Here is a 15,959-nt window from a genome sequence, read left to right as displayed (position 1 = left end):
GTCCTGGAAGCTCCTTGTCTCTCCATCCATTCTGAATGAGAGCCTTTCTGGATAAAGTATTCTTGGCTGCATGTTCTTCTCATTTCACACCTGAATATATCTTACCAGCCCTTTCTGGCTTGCCAAGTCTCTGTGGACAGGTCTGACGTTATTCTGATGTTCCTCCCTCCATACGTAAGAAATCTTTTCCCCCTAGCTTCTCTCAGTATAGTTTCCTTGGCTCTAAGATTTGCAAGTTTTACTATTATATGCCAGGGCGTTAGTCTGTTATCATTGATCTTGGGAGGGGTCCTCTCTGGACCTTGGACACAAATGCTTGTTTCCTTCCCCAGATTATGGGAGTTCTCAGCTATAATTTGCTCAAATATACCTTCTAGTCCTCTCTCTCTCCACCCCCTCATGGATCCCAATAATTGACATTGGAACATTTCATGGAGTCATTGACCTAAGTCTGTTCTCATAGGCTTTTAGCTGTTTATTCCAGGCCTCCTCGGCTTCCTTCTTATCATCTTATCTTCTAGTTCACTAATTCGTTCTTATGCCTCATTTACCCTGGCCATCAGGGTATCCAGTTTAGACTGCATCTCATTCATAGCATTTTAAAGTTTGGCCTGATTAGATCTCATTTCTGCCCTTAGAGATTCTGTATTGCCACTAATAGTTTTCTCAAGCCTAGCTATTGACTTTGTAATTGCTACCCTGAAGTCTGTCTCTGACATCTTGCTTATAACCATATCAATGAGGTCTGTGGCAGAGGCCATGGTCTCTGGTTCTTTTCTTTGTTGGGGGCTCCTTCTCTTAGTCATTCTGTTGAAGGGTGGTTGAGGGAATGTACAGATTCCAAAGTACTCACATTGACCCAAGCAAGATGCACCCATTTCATGGGGACCCTAGGGTTGTCATCCTCTTGTTCTTCCAGCCTCCACAGAGGGGGCCTGCTGTGCTGTTACTTGGGCAGCCCTGCTTGGGTAGAGTTGCCCTGCCTCTGTTGCGGGGGGGTGGGGTGGACTCTGTGGAAGCCGGTTTTTTGAGCTTTTGTTTTCTGGCAGCTTTCCGCATCTCTTCTGAGAGTCAGAGCAGAAACGGCCACATCCAAACCTCTGTCCCAGAGCAGAGAAATTGTAGTCTGCACCCATATATGCCTAGCTCTCATGGTCTTACAAGCAGTGGGGCCCTAAATCAGGTGAGGGAATTACAGCTTTTTGGGGTGATTCATATTTAGTTGGGCATAGGATTAGTTTTAAAAAACTGAAATTCAGATGAATTTCAAAAACAGGATCATGAACTTCCAAGACTGATTAGAGGCCGAGTTCATAGGTGTGTTGGAAACTATGACCAGAAAAAGAATATTTTCAAATGTGTTTCTGTTAGACCAGCATCTGTTTCTGAACAAAAAACTTTCCAAGCATTTGGAATTGCAGATACTGAGATGAGGTATTATACTGATATAATGAATGAAATTTGAATAGTGATAAGGGAAGTTTAAATAGTATAATTTAAAGCATTTTCCTATTATTGTTTAAATGAGCATCTCCATGGTTATAGCTACTGTTCTTTTGTATTTCATTTGTTGAATTAAAATATTTCAATCCTTAAAAAAAAAAGAAAAGAAAAGAAATTGTAGTCTGCTCTTCACTGAGCCCTCCAGGACACACAGCCTCTGTTTCTGTCTGAGCTGCTAAAAGCCACAGCCTCCTGTGGTGCACACTCACAGCATCTCTCCCAGAAGTCGATCCCAGGGCTGGGGCGTGTCTCGCCCTTTGTGCTTCTAAAACCACCAGCTGCCCTGGTTCGTGCATTGTACCCACAGCATCTCTCCCAGAAGTCGATCCCAGGGCTGGGGCGTGTTTCTGTCCTTTGTGCTTCTAAAACCACCAGCTGCCCTGGTTCGTGCATGGTACCCACAGCTCCTGGATCCTGTCTGGGGGCTGCTCTAAAGTCCTTTCCCTGCTGCTACCGCTCTGCTAGTCTGTGCCCAGACCCCAGAGTGGGATGCTTTTGTGCTCCGGTGTTATATCTCCTTCCCGGGGCCTGCTTATGGCGGTTCCCTCTCCCTTCTGTTTATCTCCCGCTATCTCTCCATGGAATCATGACTCCGCCCTTCATACCTGGTGACAGAATTTTTCTGCTTGTAGAGATTCAGATATATATTCTTATGTATCAGGCTGATTTTGTGGGTGTTCAGACTGGTTTGGTAGATATCCGGCTAAATTCAGGGGACCGGTTGAAATAGGGTCCCCTACTCCTCTGCCATCTTGCCTCCCCCTGTTCTTTAAAACATTTTATTTGAGAGAGAGCACACGGGTAGGGGGAGGGGCAGAAGGAGAGGGAGAAGCAGGCTCCCCACTGAGCAGGAAGTCCACCACGGGGCTTGATCCCTGGATCCTGGGATCATGACCTAAGGAGAAGTTATACACAACTGACTGAGCCACCCAGTTGCCCCACAACTATTTTCTTTTTATATTAGAGTTATCTTTCTGGTAAATTTGTGTCAACAGAGGCTTTTCCTGGTGCAATTTGCCTTTGGTTTCAGAGGAGGGATTTGGTTGGCAGCGACTTTGTTGGTTCCTTCAGGAGTAACAGAGCTTCCAAACATCAGGAATGTAAGATGCAAATAATATATATATTTGCCACTACAATGGCAAAAATTGACAAGGCAAGAAACAACAAATGTTGGAGAGGATGTGGAGAAAGGGGAACCCTCTTACACTGTTGGTGGGAATGCAAGTTGGTACAGCCACTCTGGAAAAGTGTGGAGGTCCCTTAAAAAGTTAAAAATTGAGCTACTCTATGACCCAGCCATTGCACTACTGGGTATTTACCCCAAAGATACAGACGTAGTGAAGAGAAGAGCCATATGCACCCCAATGTTCATAGTAGCATTGTCCACAATAGCTAAATTGTGGAAGGAGCCGAGATGCCTTTCAACAGACGAATGGATTACGAAGATGTGGTCCATACATACAATGGAATATTACTCAGCCATCAGAAAGAACGACAACATTTGCAGCAACATGGAGGGGACTGGAGGAGATTATGCTAAGTGAAATAAGTCAAGCAGAGAAAGACAATTATCATATGGTTTCACTCATTTATGGAACGTAAGAAATAGCAGGAAGATTGGTAGGAGAAGGAAGGGAAGAATGAAGGGGGGGTGGTAAACAGAAGGGGGAATGAACCACGAGAGACTATGGACTCTGGGAAACAAACTGAGGGCTTCAGAGGGGAGGGGGTTGGGGGATTGGGATAGGCTGGTGATGGGTATTAAGGAGGGCACGTATTGCATGGAGCACTGGGTGTTATATGCAAACAATGAATCATGGAACACTACATCAAAAACTAAGGATGTACTGTACGGTGACTCACATAATATAATAAAAAATTAAAATAATAATAAAGAAAATCAAGGAAACTTTTCTAATGAAACTGATACAGGCATACCAGGTTCAAGGACCCAGAGGGGGTCCCAGAGGACCAGCCAAGAGGGTTCTTGGCTTCACGCAGGAAGGAAATCAAATGTGCTGAGAGGAAGTAAGAGCAGAGTTTATTGAAGACATAGAGCACGTACAAAAAAAAATGTCTGGGAGACTCAGAAAGGAGAAGGAGCATAAGTCTCTCTTTGCTTAGAGTCTGGAGTTTTTATTGAGGACGGTGGTTTTGTGTACTGTTCTCTCAGATATCCAGGAACTAGTCAAACAAGGATGAGTGCTCAGGTGTCCTCTGTAAGTCATTTATGCCCTGGAGCCAGGGGTCTTGGTGTCAAGGTGTTTGGAGTCAGTAGTCCTGAGAAACGTTAGTGGAGACCTCATCTGGCCACTCCTTATATGTTATCTATTGTGCTGGAAGACTCCAAAGAAATTAACTCCTTGACGTTTATAAGGTGGACATTCATTAAGGCATGTGTAAGGTGGGGGTGCAAGTCCTAGCAAGAATAGAAGTAGGAAAATCAGCAAAGGAAAAAATAGTGTTTTCTTTCATTGGGTCCCTTTGGTTTCCCTGTCTCAAAACCTTTGGTGAGGAGGCCACTGAATGAAACTTAATGGCCTGGTCAAAATGAACCCTCATAGAAGTGGAAAGATCTCTGGTCTGGCAGGCAGACTGGACTTTCTAGGTTTGGATCTGGCCCAATCCCATACCACCCATGTCTCTACTTTGAGAATCAAACTTTCTGAAATACCTAATATTTCCATTAAAGTCGTGCCCACTCTCATCCCTGTACCAGTTTGCCCCTTATCCCCCTAAGTCTTCCACAACAGTTTGCACCAAGGACCATCTTGTCTCTAAATCCAACAGGCATTTTTAAGTCCTTGAATTTCTTGGATCTGAATAAAATTAGACACTAATGACCACTTTCTCTTTCTATAATACCCTTCTCTGGTCTCCAAACATGATGCTCTCCTGTTTTTTGTTTTGTTTTTTTTCTCCTTACCTCTTTCATATCTCTTTGCCTCTGCATTGCAGGATCATACTCTCCTGGTCACTAAATGTTTCAGCAACTCAAGCTTCAGTAGTGGCCCCTCTACTCTGCTCTCCCTTTACCTATGATAAGATCCACCTTCCTGAATGCTCTACCTTCCACCCAAACCTCTTCACTCTTTGCTGATTAACTCCTACTTATTCTTGGATCTCAGCTTACATGGCACTTCCTGGTGAAAAATCTTTCCTGAGCTCCTGTGTTGGTCAAATTTGCATAGCTTGGGTCTCAGCCAGATTACCACCACTCACCAAAGGACCTTGGGAAAGTGAAGAGACCTCAAAATGGCTCAGTCTCCTCATCTATAAATGGGGATGATCTATCTACCATACCTAAAATATCAGGTTGTTGTGAGGCTATTATAATGAGTTCACACATGTAAAATGCTCAGAACATGGCAGTAAGTGCTCAATAAGTCTTAGTTCTCATTATATACTTCTACAGCACCATATGCTTCTCTTTTGCAGGACTTAGCTAGAATTTTAACACTTGTTGGTACAGTGTTATTTATTTAAACAATTTTTTATTTGAGTATAGTTGACACAGTCTTAGTTTCAGGCATAAACATAGTGATTCAACATCTCTACCCATTATGTTCTGCTCACCAATATAGCTGCTATTTGCCCCTATACAACACTATCATAATATCATTGACTATAGTCTCTATGCCGTGCCTTTTGTCCCTGTGACTCATTCCATAATTGGAAGCCTTTACCTCCCACTCCACTTTACCCATTTTACCCATCTCCACATTTCACTTCCTTCTGGCAACATCAGTGTATTTATAGGTCTGACTCTGCTTTTTGTTTATCATTTTTTTGTTTTGTTTTGTTTTTTTAAGATTTCACATGAGTGAAACCACATGGTATTTTTCTTTCTCTGTCTGCTTATTTCACTTTGCATAATACCCTCTAGGTCCATCCATGTTGTCACAAACCCATGATGTTGATTATTGACCATCTCCCCTATAGACCCTTGAAAGAGGGATGATGAATGCTTTGCCCATTAGTGCATCCCAAGTACCTAGCCTAGGACTTGGTACTAGGTGTGCTGGATATTCTCCACTTGCCCCTCCAGGACCACTCTCCACCCTCAGCTGGCTCTGAGCCCCAGGAGGCTGAGACCTCTATATGTTTATGGAACCATCCATAAATGACACCTTCAGTCATTTAACTTCTGGTTGGGTTTGGCTAATGGGAGATACTAGCAGTTGAAAGGGTAGGCAGAGAATAAGGTTGGAGTATTTATTCCCATGGACCTCTCTCTGCCAGGCCACAGCTGATGGTAGCTGATTTTTTAATAGAGATGCTCCTCCACCCAACCTCAGATAATCCCACTCCTATTTACTCCCCAGTTCAGGGGAGTTTCTGGTGGTAACAGCTCCTGAACTGTGCCCCGCCATAGGGTGTTTCACCATTGCTCCCCATGTATCTGTAAACTGTCCCTTCTTCAAGCCATGCCTAATTACACAAGTTAGGGTGCCACCTGTTTCCTTCTGGGGCACTGATACAAGATGTTCCATAGCCATATGTGTTAAATGAATTAGTAAATACCTGTTTTACCAGATGAAGATAATAATCCTCCGTCTAAACCATGGCTAAAGTTGTTATGATGAGTTAATAAGAAACAAGAAGTAGAAGGCGTGGTTCAGTGGGTTGAGCATCTGACTCTTGATTTCGGCTCCAGTCATGGTCTTGGGTTCATGGGATTGAGCCCCGTGTTGGGCTCCATGCTCAGCGTGGAGTCTGCCTGAGATTCTCTCTCCCTCTGCCCCTCCCCCCAGTCATGTGCTCTCTCTCTAAATAAAAAAATAAAATAAATTTTAAAAAAGAAAAAAAATAGGAAGTAAAAATATATTTTAAAAAGTGAGGGCGTTCTGGAGCAGTGGTTCTCAAATGTGAGAGTGTATCAGAACAACATGGAGGACTTATTAAACCTACATTGCTGAGCTCCACCCCAAGACAGGCCGATTTGGCAGGCCTAGGGGAGGGAGGGTTAATGACTTGCATTTCTAACAAGTTTCCCCGTGATGTTGATGCTTCCATGCTGGAGACCACAGTTTGAGAAACAGACAGTGGGGAAACACCAGAGGTTTTTGTTACTTATAGACCTCAAGTCTCACGGTGGCATTAACCATCTTTAAGGACACAAAGGCCAAGTATAATATAACCTATGTTTTATTTTATACTTCTCTGATCATCAAGATCTAAACAGGAGTTTTGCTTAAACATATAAGAAAAAGAGAAAAAAATCAACAGGATTAAATACTGGGAGCAGAAGAAGGGTGTGCAAGGAAGGGCTGTCCTGGGAAGGGCTGCACATTTGCAGGCACACTGGCAGAACACCCCATGAAGCTCGCACCTGGTGAAGACTGTGCTTAAGCTACAGCTCAGTCCTGGGGCTTGGGCACAGAGGCATCGCATTCCTGCTCCTCCCTAATCCAGGCTGCATGGGCACAGAACAGTGCCAGCATATCTCCCAAGTGCACTGGACATGTCTCTTCCTTCAGTGTCTTCAGGCCAGAGTCCCCTGCTCTCCACACACACATGCGCACTCATTTGCACTCACCAAGCACATGGGTTCTCACTTATGTCCAGGAATATGCAGTCACATTCACACACAAGCAATGCGTCTGATTTCAGTCCTCCCACACCCTCATAGGCCCAGGTTCCAACCCCAGAGTTAAGATGTGTGTTAGTGTCCTTAGCAGACTGACAAAGGGCCACTGCAGAGGCAGGGTGCCAACCATCCTTCCTGAGGACGCAGCCAGGGAGAAACTATATTCTGTACCCTGCTGGTGTGAAGGAAAATTCTACCAAGCAACTGGGGTTGCCTGGGCTCATTAGGGAGGTCCAGATGCTGGTTCTGAGAAGCCATCCAGCCCTGCTTCATTCCTCAATAACCAGTTCATAAGAAAGCAGAGTGTTAGAAGGCCAGTCCCTAGGAGGTCCCCCAACCCTGTGAGATAGGGGATACAGTGGTTGTCTGGATCCAGGGCCTGGTGCCATGTCAGCCGAACCATCACTTCTGCCAGGTACAGCAGAATCGTCACCTGGCATAAGAGGAAGCAGACACAAAAATGACAACTAAGGCAGAAAGCCAAGTGTCACTAAGAAACACAAGCAAATTTCAAAGGCAGATACCAAGGTGGACATGTCCACTCCAAGGAGTCCCCTTCCTCCAGCTTTTCTTGGGGTCAATGCCCAGCTCTGAGCTCATGCAGAGGCAGGAGTCCACCCTTATTCATACTTGCCTAGCCTCCCTCCCTGTGATGAGGCCCTGATCGTGGCAAACTGAGGCATGAGACAGACCACGTCTGCTACACCAGCTCCTCTCACTGCCCTTGGAAATTCAAGACATAGACCTTATTGGGACTTAATCTGGGTTTGCTGGAGGCCCTTGTATGGGCAGCTTTGGACAGTGAGCCTTTCCTGAAAGTGCTGGTAGTGAGCACAGTCCTGGCGTCACTTCAAGGCTCCTTGGTTCCCTGTCCCAGCCTGACTCCAGCCCCTTCCCTGCTCCTGCTCAAGACAGTTTCTCAGAGTGCTCCAGCCCACCCTTCAGGGTCAGGGACATGCTGTGATTGCAAATGCCCTAACTCAAGAAGATTTGAGCATGTCAGTCCCTAGTTCTAGCCCTGCCCTCTGAGAATCGCCCATCAGTGCCCACAGTTATCTCTGTGGACAACCTGGGCCCAGGAGGGGCATCAGTCAGCTAGTCTGGGCAGAGAGTCTGCTGAGTACTACCCTGAGGCAGACACCAGCTTAATCTCTTTCATCATGTCCTTATCACCATCCAGCTCTGACTAAGTCCATGCATGCTTTTTAGCAACACTCCAGCAGGGGGCTGGTCTCTGTCCACCCTGTCTGTGATGGGTGATGTGCATGGCCCACTGGACCCACTCATCAACTTGCTTCATGCCAACTTGCTGCAACGTCAGGCTATCCTCTGATCCTCTGCTGAGGAGCGTGCAGTGTGCTATACATAGTATGGAGTGTGCCTTGTGGGGACTGTACCCTATGAAGTGTGCAGTGTAGCATGCGTTATGGGGAATGTGCGGTGTGAAGTGTGCAATACGGAGTGTGGAACGGCCTCTCTGTCTGGATCATGCCCTTGGGCTTGAACAAGTGGACTCTTGGAAGATGCGGCTGTACCCTGCCATGTCCAGGAACCTCCCCCTGCAACTTTACCTCCCAGCACCGTTCCCAGGACAGAGAGACAAATCTTACTGGCTGACGAACCACTGAATGCTGCTTTGATACTGCTAGAGTCATGCTTACCTGGATCAGACTTGCTAGCAGATAGAACACCACAAAGATCTTACTGTTTGGGACCAGATGGCCTTCCACCAAGTAGATGATGTGGAAGAAAATCAGATGGCCTGGAACCACCAGAGAGAGTAGGACTCGGGCTGATATGGAATTAATTTCTGGAAAAAACAAAACCAAGGAGATTGTGTGACCTGCTGGGCAGCAGAGGCCACCTTGGCATGTGACCGTCTCCAGTGAGGCATCCACATTCATTTACCCACTACACGAGTGTTTACTGAGCACCAATGATGTGGCAGGCATGTTCTCACACATGCGGATATACTCCTGCCCCTTCCCTCATGGAACTGACATTTCAGGGAAGAGAAAAAAAAAAAACAACAAAACAAAACCAGAATCAACTAGCAGAAAAAACAAACAAACAAAAAAAGTCATTTCAAACTGACCAGCACTAGGATAAAAATAAACCAGGATAATGTGGTAGAGAACAAAGTGTACATTAGTAGGATGAATACTGGAGACTAGAAGCCCTCGAGAGAAGATGACATCTAGGCTGAAGTATGAATCTGAAGGAGAGGACTCTGGGCAGAGGAAAGAGAACATGCAAGGGGCTTCAGGAAGACGAGAGCTCTGGAATGTGGACGAAGGAAGGCTCAGCATGTGGAATTAGTAATCCAGGGAAGGATGGCATACTCATGGGGGCCCTAAAGCAGCCCCTTCCTCATGCTAAGCATGAGGGACCCATTCAGCATATTGTCTTTTGGCTTTAGTACTCTAAGAATTTGAGACTCCGCAAGAAGTGTGACTTCCCTTCCCCAACCACACACGCTTTTAAAAACCGTAACATGTGAATGCAACTGACTTCTCAAAAAGAAATAGAGTTTCAATAAAAAGTCTCCATTTGCCTCTGAGTTAATATACTTCATCAGAATAACAAGAAAGAGGAGGAACAATCATACAGCTTAGAAGCTAAAAACACTACCATACAATAAAATGTAGAGAGAGGGTGAGAACACTCAAGAGCTCCAAAATCTATTCATGATGAAACATTAGACAGGTATGAAAAGATTCTTTGAAAAAAAAAAGTAGAAGCAAAAGAAATAATTGCTATTGGTAGCTGGCACTAAAACTCAAGAAAATCTACAGAAACACTACATAAATAAGAATTTGGTAAAATATTTAGATGCTGCTATAGCATCTGGGTTCCCCCCACCACCCAGATCCATATGTTGTAACCTTAACCCTCAATGTGACGGTATTTGGTCATAAGGGTACAGCACTCATGAATGCCATTAGTGCTTATAACCTTATAAAAGCCATCTCAGAAAGCTTCTTCACCCCTTCCACCATGTGAGGACACAGTGAGAAGACAGCTGTCTAGGAAGCAGGTCATCACTAGACAAAATTTGGTAGTGCCTTGACCTGGAATTTCCACAAACCACAACTATAAAAAATAAGTTTTTATGCTTATGAGACACCCATTCTATACTTTCATTATAGCAGCCTAAACTAAGACAGGTACAGAAATAATAGAGAAATAGAAATAGATTTTCTATATATAAATGACAAATCAGAAAATATAATGGGAATTTCCACTTCAAGCCAAGATGGCTAGACGTATTTCTTCCTATTCCTCTCACTTAATACAACTAAAAACCCTGGACATCATATATAAAACAAACATAAGAAGATTTGAAAAGGTGGAGAGAAAAGGTGGGCTGGCCAGGTACCTGGGGACCCAACAAAAAACACAGAATTGAGTTCCCTGAGTTGTTGTTTTGGTGTTTTGGGGGAGTTTTGCCTCATATATCCCAGACCAGATGCTAGAGAAGTCAGCAACCCAGAAATGTCAATGGGCACAGACCAAAAAACAAAAAACAAAAAAAAACCCAAAACCCAAAAACTCAACAAAAGCCTGCTCTAGCCAAAGGTCCAAAAGAGGGACAGCCTAGCAAAACACAGAACTTTTAGATAACAGCTTCTCTATTCCAGCCAAACATCACAGGAAAAACTATAGACTCACTTCCATCGCAAAGGCCAAGTGGGGAGCTTGGACTTCTGACCAAATCTAGGTGGAATGTGGCGCTCACCCCTTGTGGTTGAGGTAGGATAGAGAAGGCTGAGTGAAGAGTAAGTGGTACTCTGCCTGGTGGTAATGAGCCCCCCACCCAACCATGTCTGTGAAGTCCATGTGGGCAACAATAACAAAGCATCCCTCTCCTCAGCCAGGGTGGTGCCAGAGGAACGTGCACTCCTCCCCAGCCCACCAACAATGAAGTGCTCCTCTTCCCCCAGTATATGAACGGAGATGGGGATAGTGGGGGTGGGGGGAAACCTAGGTTTCTATCCTCGCCTGGCAGTAAGGAAGCAATGCATTCCCTTTCCTTCAGTAGTGCAGTGTCAGAAAAGGTAGCTGAAAAAGACTTAAATGAGATCCAGAGTTCCAGAATTTCATAGCATATACCCCGAATGCCTGGGATTCAATCTGAAATCACTTTTTATAAAAGAAAAAAAATTTCAACTTGGTAAGACAACCAACAGACACTAAGAATGAGATGACACAGATGGTATAAGTATCTGAAAACAATTTTAATGAACCCACTACAGAAGTTCTTCAATGAGCAATTACAAATATACTTGAAACAAATGATAAAAACAGAAAGTTTTGGTAAAAAAAAAATAGAAAGTCTCAGAAAAGAAAGAGAAGATACAAAGACGACCCCTGTAGAAATTTTAGAACTGAAAAAATACAATAGCCAAAAAATCCCAAACAACTCAATGAAAGGGATAAATAGCAGAGTGGAGAGGGCAGAGGAAAGAACCTGTGAACTTGAAGAAAAATTATGGAAATTAGCCGATCTGAATAAGAGAGAGTAAAATAGGCTAGGGGAAAAATTGAACAGAGCCTCCAGGGCTTGTGGGACTGTAACAGAAGAGCCACCATTCATGTCATCAGAATACCAGAAGGAAAGGAAGAAGACAGTAGGGCTGAAGGTGTATTCGAAGAAATCATGGCTTAAAATTTCCCAAATTTGGCAAAAGATAAATCCATGTATTCACGGAGCTGAGTAAACCTCAAACATGGAAAACCCCCCAAAAAACAACCAATGTACAGCACAGACTAAAAAGTAAAGAAAAAGTATTGAAACAAACAGAAAACAAATGTCACCTTATGTATACAATAAAAATAATTCAAATGACAGTAATTTCTTATCAGAAACTGGGGAATTCAGAAGGAAGTGGCCCATTTTTCAAGTGCTGAAAAGAACCATCAACCCCAAATTTTATATCTGGCAAAAATATGCTTCAGGAATGTGCCAGCAAACCTACCCTAAAAGAATGGCTAAAGATAGTTCTTGAAACAGAAAGGAAATGATTAAAGGAAAATGCAGTGGGAGAAAAGATCCAAGTTTTAAAAGTAACAAAAAGAAAAAAGACCTCCAATGGTTTCCAGTGGTTCTCAGAATAGAATCCAGTCTCCTTCCTCAAGCTTCAAGGCCCTATAAATGATCAACCCCTCCCTCTCTGGTCTCAGCTTCCTCCACCCTCTCCCTTGCTCATTATGCTCAGGCCTCCCTGGCCTTTCCGTTCTTCAGAATTACCAAGCTCCTGCTTCTGACCCTTTGCTCAGGCTGTTCCCTCTGCCTCAAACGCTCCTCTTACTCCAGCATGCCTCCTCCCCCGTACCCCTCTTATTGCTCCCCCCATCATCCTCAGAGAGGAACTTTCCAAACCCAAATCTCAATATCTCCTGAAATTCCTTCCACTGCACCCTGTGCTTTTTTATTTTAAAACATGCCACAATTTGTAGTTAAATGCTCCTCTTTTGGTGTGTTTATCTTCTCTTCTGGATCCTGTAAATCCATGTGGGCAAGAATCAGCTTTCTCTGACTCATCACTGAAACCTGACACCTAGGACCTGGCAGACCTTCAATAAGTATCTGAATGAATGGATGAATCAACTAGAGGCAGGGGTGGGAAGTCAGGTCTCTGGGAGGAGGACCTGTGTCCTTGAAGATGATCTGGGCTGAGGTCAGCACTGGTCTTTTTACTTGTGTAAAGAAATGGCCACATGCCATATGCACCCCAATGTTCATAGCAGCATTGTCCACAATAGCTAAATTGTGGAAGGAGCCGAGATGCCCTTCAACAGATGACTGGATTAAGAAGATGTGGTCCATATATACAATGGAATATTACTCAGCCATCAGAAAGAACGATTACCCAACATTTGCAGCAACATGGACAGGACTGGAGGAGATATGCTAAGTGAAATAAGTCAAGCAGAGAAGACAATTATCATATGATTTCACTCATTTATGGAACATAAGAAATAGCAGGAAGATCAGTAGGAGAAGTAAGGGAAGAATGAAGGGGGGTAAACAGAAGGGGGAATGAACCATGAGAGACTATGGACTCTGGGAAACAAACTGAGGGCTTCAGAGGCGAGGGGGGTAGGGGATTGGGACAGGGTGGTGATGGGTAGTAAGGAGGACACGTATTGCATGGTGCACTGGGTGTTATACGCAACTAATGAATCATGGAACATTACATCAAAAACAAGGGATGTACTGTATGGTGACTAACATAACATAATGAAAAATTATTATTAAAAGCAAAAAAAAGAAATGGGCACGTGGCCTCTGGAAGACACCCACCTGAGGTGCAGAAAGTAGAGCATGGGTTAGGCCAGAACTGTTTCATCCAGAGGGGGAGAACACCAGGCGTGCCCCACATGTGCAGGTAGGTGGAGATCCGGCTGGTCTGAATGGCCACCAGATTGCCACCAACACCTGGGAGGAGAAAAAGGAAGTGGTTTCCCCTTTTTTATGCTAGTTCTCTCTCTTACATCTCCAGGAAGCCTTCCTTAACGATCCAGCGCTGGACCTCTCTTCTTTCCTTCCCACTTTACCACAGATCTTGTTTGGCCCCAAGCAAGGGTAAACTGGACCTTGTGAGCGAGTTATGTATTTGTTGGGTAGAGGGAGGGGGTGGGGAATAGGGAGGGAGGGAGGGAAGACAGTGACAGGTCTGTGGGAGGGTATCTTAATAAGCCACTCAAGGTCATTGGATGCGACAGGAATCAGATTACAGACTGGAACATCTGAGAAAATGAAAGCGTTCTTTTCCCCCAAGGTGGGAAGGAGACAGAAGAGAAAGTGGGGGACAGCAGTGAGGGAAGAGGAGCTATCATATGCAACAGGCCTGGGGCTTACTGCTGAGGCCCCAGCTTCCACAGGGAGTGCGACAGTGCCCAGCCCTGCCAGGACCTCAGGGCCCAGGTGACAAAGGCCACACCGAGCTCCCTCTGCAGGGCCAGGATCTGGGGCTGGCAGAGAACAAGGGCCTACCCATGGCCATCTCTTTTAGAGGGTGGCTGGGCTGCCCCCATTCTATTTCCTCAGCCCCCTGGGGATTAACCCTCACTGGGTCAGATGTGCCCCCAGTGATCTCCAGAGGGAGAAACCAACTACCCTGGATACCCAGAGGACAGTGGCAGATCTATTTTGATTGATTGATTGATTGATTTATGTTCAATTAGCTACCATTAGTATTTAATGTAGTGTTCAATGCTTCAATAGTTGCTTAGCACTGGTGTTATACACATGATTTTCAAAAAAGGAAAAAACTGTAAAAAAGTAACTAAAATTAATTGCTGGCTTGTCCTACAAAGTCAGTTGAGGCAACTCCAGACCTCCAGTCTTGCCAGGCAGCAACTGGCCGGAGCTGAGCAGGCCCCACTCCCTCCACACCAGGAACACGCTCGGCAGAGTGACTGTTCCCCGTCACTCTTTACCACCCACTTACCGTCACACCTGCTGAACTCATTCCAACTGCTTTCGTGGCCCCAGAGGATCTGAGTTCGTGGCATCCAAGGAAATCACTCCAAGTGTTAAACATCGGGACCTGACGCTAGGTGATCGGCCCTTTGTGTGAGGGGCCAGCCTCTGGAGAGAGCAGACCTGCTGGGTGGTCCACTGACATGCAAGGAACAACCACCTGGGTTCCCACAGAAGTAGGCGGAGGGGGCGCCCAAGGGCCTCTGAAGCCTGTTTCTACAGCCCCAGAACACCAGGGCCTGGGACCAAGCGAAGGGTGCAGAAGTTACCACGTTTAGTTCCTTTCCTGACTGGTTGGTCCCATTTACAGATCCTTATCAGAAGCTGGACATGAACCAAGCTTTGGTTAAAAGAGGGGTCCTCACCACAAATGCCCATGGGGTCTAAGCCTAAAAGGTGAATCAGTGAAGGGTCACGTGAAGACAAGGGGGAACGGAGGGGATTCAGGCAAACGGAACAGCACGAGTCCTATGTCAGTGGCAACTGATTCTCACTTCACCAAGAATGTAAATTCAATACTGTCACAGCCTTGCTTTTTAAGGAGAAGACAGAAATCCAGATTTTTATGTGCAAATGTCTGAGTTTTAAATGTCATCAATGAATCTAAGTTTAAAAACAAAACAAAACCATGAGAAGCGCACACCCCAGTTCGGAAGGCCACATTCCCGTCTGTAGGCACCAGCGAATCCTGGCTTAGACCCTGTGTGCCTTTGACGGGTAGGATTTAGCTCTGTGGGAAGGCTCAAATCTCCGCGGTGACTCTGAGGAAAAGGGTGGGAGCTGGTGGAGCAGTGGGCAGGGCTTTCTTCCCAAGAGTCTCCTTCCACCTGCGACAAACCAGACCAGCAGCTGCTGCCCAGCAGAAGCACGGCCATGACTCTCAGGGCCCAGGGCCCGATCTCCAAAGTCGCTGCTGTCCAGATCCCACCGCCCCAGCCCTGGGGGCCAGCACAGTCCAGGGGCCCCAGGTGACAGCACTGCCGTTACCTACCACATATGATGGGAGTAAATACAGCCATGCCTTGGTACTCATGTTTAGAAATAGTTTTGTTCAAGATGAGCCCTCCGAGACTGGGGAGAGAGCAGAGGGAAAATGGTTAGTTTACCCTTGTAGGTGACCTGGTACACCTCTCTATAAAATGTTTCCTCAGCCTGCCTTCCCAGCTCAGCAAACACTTCCCTGACCCCTACACAAAACACCTGTCTCGTCAAGCTGGTCTCCCCGGTGTCCTCTGCACTATGCACGCTTGCTTCTCCACATCTACTCTGAGCCTCAGCTGTTCCAGAAGAGCCATCAGATAATGTCAGCCCATTAAAAACAAACAACAAACTCCCCTCCAAGACCACTTAGCTGGCTGGGCTCTGCCACATGACCAT

The 15,959-nt window shown here is 45.4% G+C and overlaps 1 protein-coding gene across 9 annotated transcripts in view; it reads right to left on the bottom strand.

Annotated features, from left to right (window-relative positions):
- Positions 1-6,635: 6,635 nt before the first annotated feature.
- The window catches only part of SLC41A3 (solute carrier family 41 member 3), an 81,553-nt gene continuing 72,229 nt past the window's right edge, over positions 6,636-15,959 (bottom strand). For 5 of the 9 annotated variants that reach the window (XM_044385123.3, XM_048226820.2, XM_048226821.2 and 2 more), the window contains 4 exons: positions 15,574-15,653; positions 13,401-13,535; positions 8,755-8,903; positions 6,636-7,526 (listed from right to left, as the gene is read on the bottom strand). In XM_044385123.3, the coding sequence (XP_044241058.1) occupies positions 7,317-7,526; positions 8,755-8,903; positions 13,401-13,535; positions 15,574-15,653 (574 nt within the window). In that variant the 3' untranslated portion in view covers positions 6,636-7,316. Of the gene's footprint in view, positions 8,904-13,400; positions 13,536-15,573; positions 15,654-15,959 lie in introns of all 9 variants that reach the window. The other 4 variants (XM_044385119.3, XM_044385120.3, XM_044385121.3 and 1 more) reach the window with 1 other exon arrangement.

The sequence above is a fragment of the Ursus arctos genome, unplaced genomic scaffold (assembly GCF_023065955.2).
Source record: "Ursus arctos isolate Adak ecotype North America unplaced genomic scaffold, UrsArc2.0 scaffold_14, whole genome shotgun sequence".
NCBI classification, from domain to species: Eukaryota; Metazoa; Chordata; class Mammalia; order Carnivora; family Ursidae; genus Ursus; species Ursus arctos.
The sequence above is the reverse complement of the archived record's forward strand: the minus strand, read 5'-3'. Positions and strand labels throughout refer to the sequence as shown.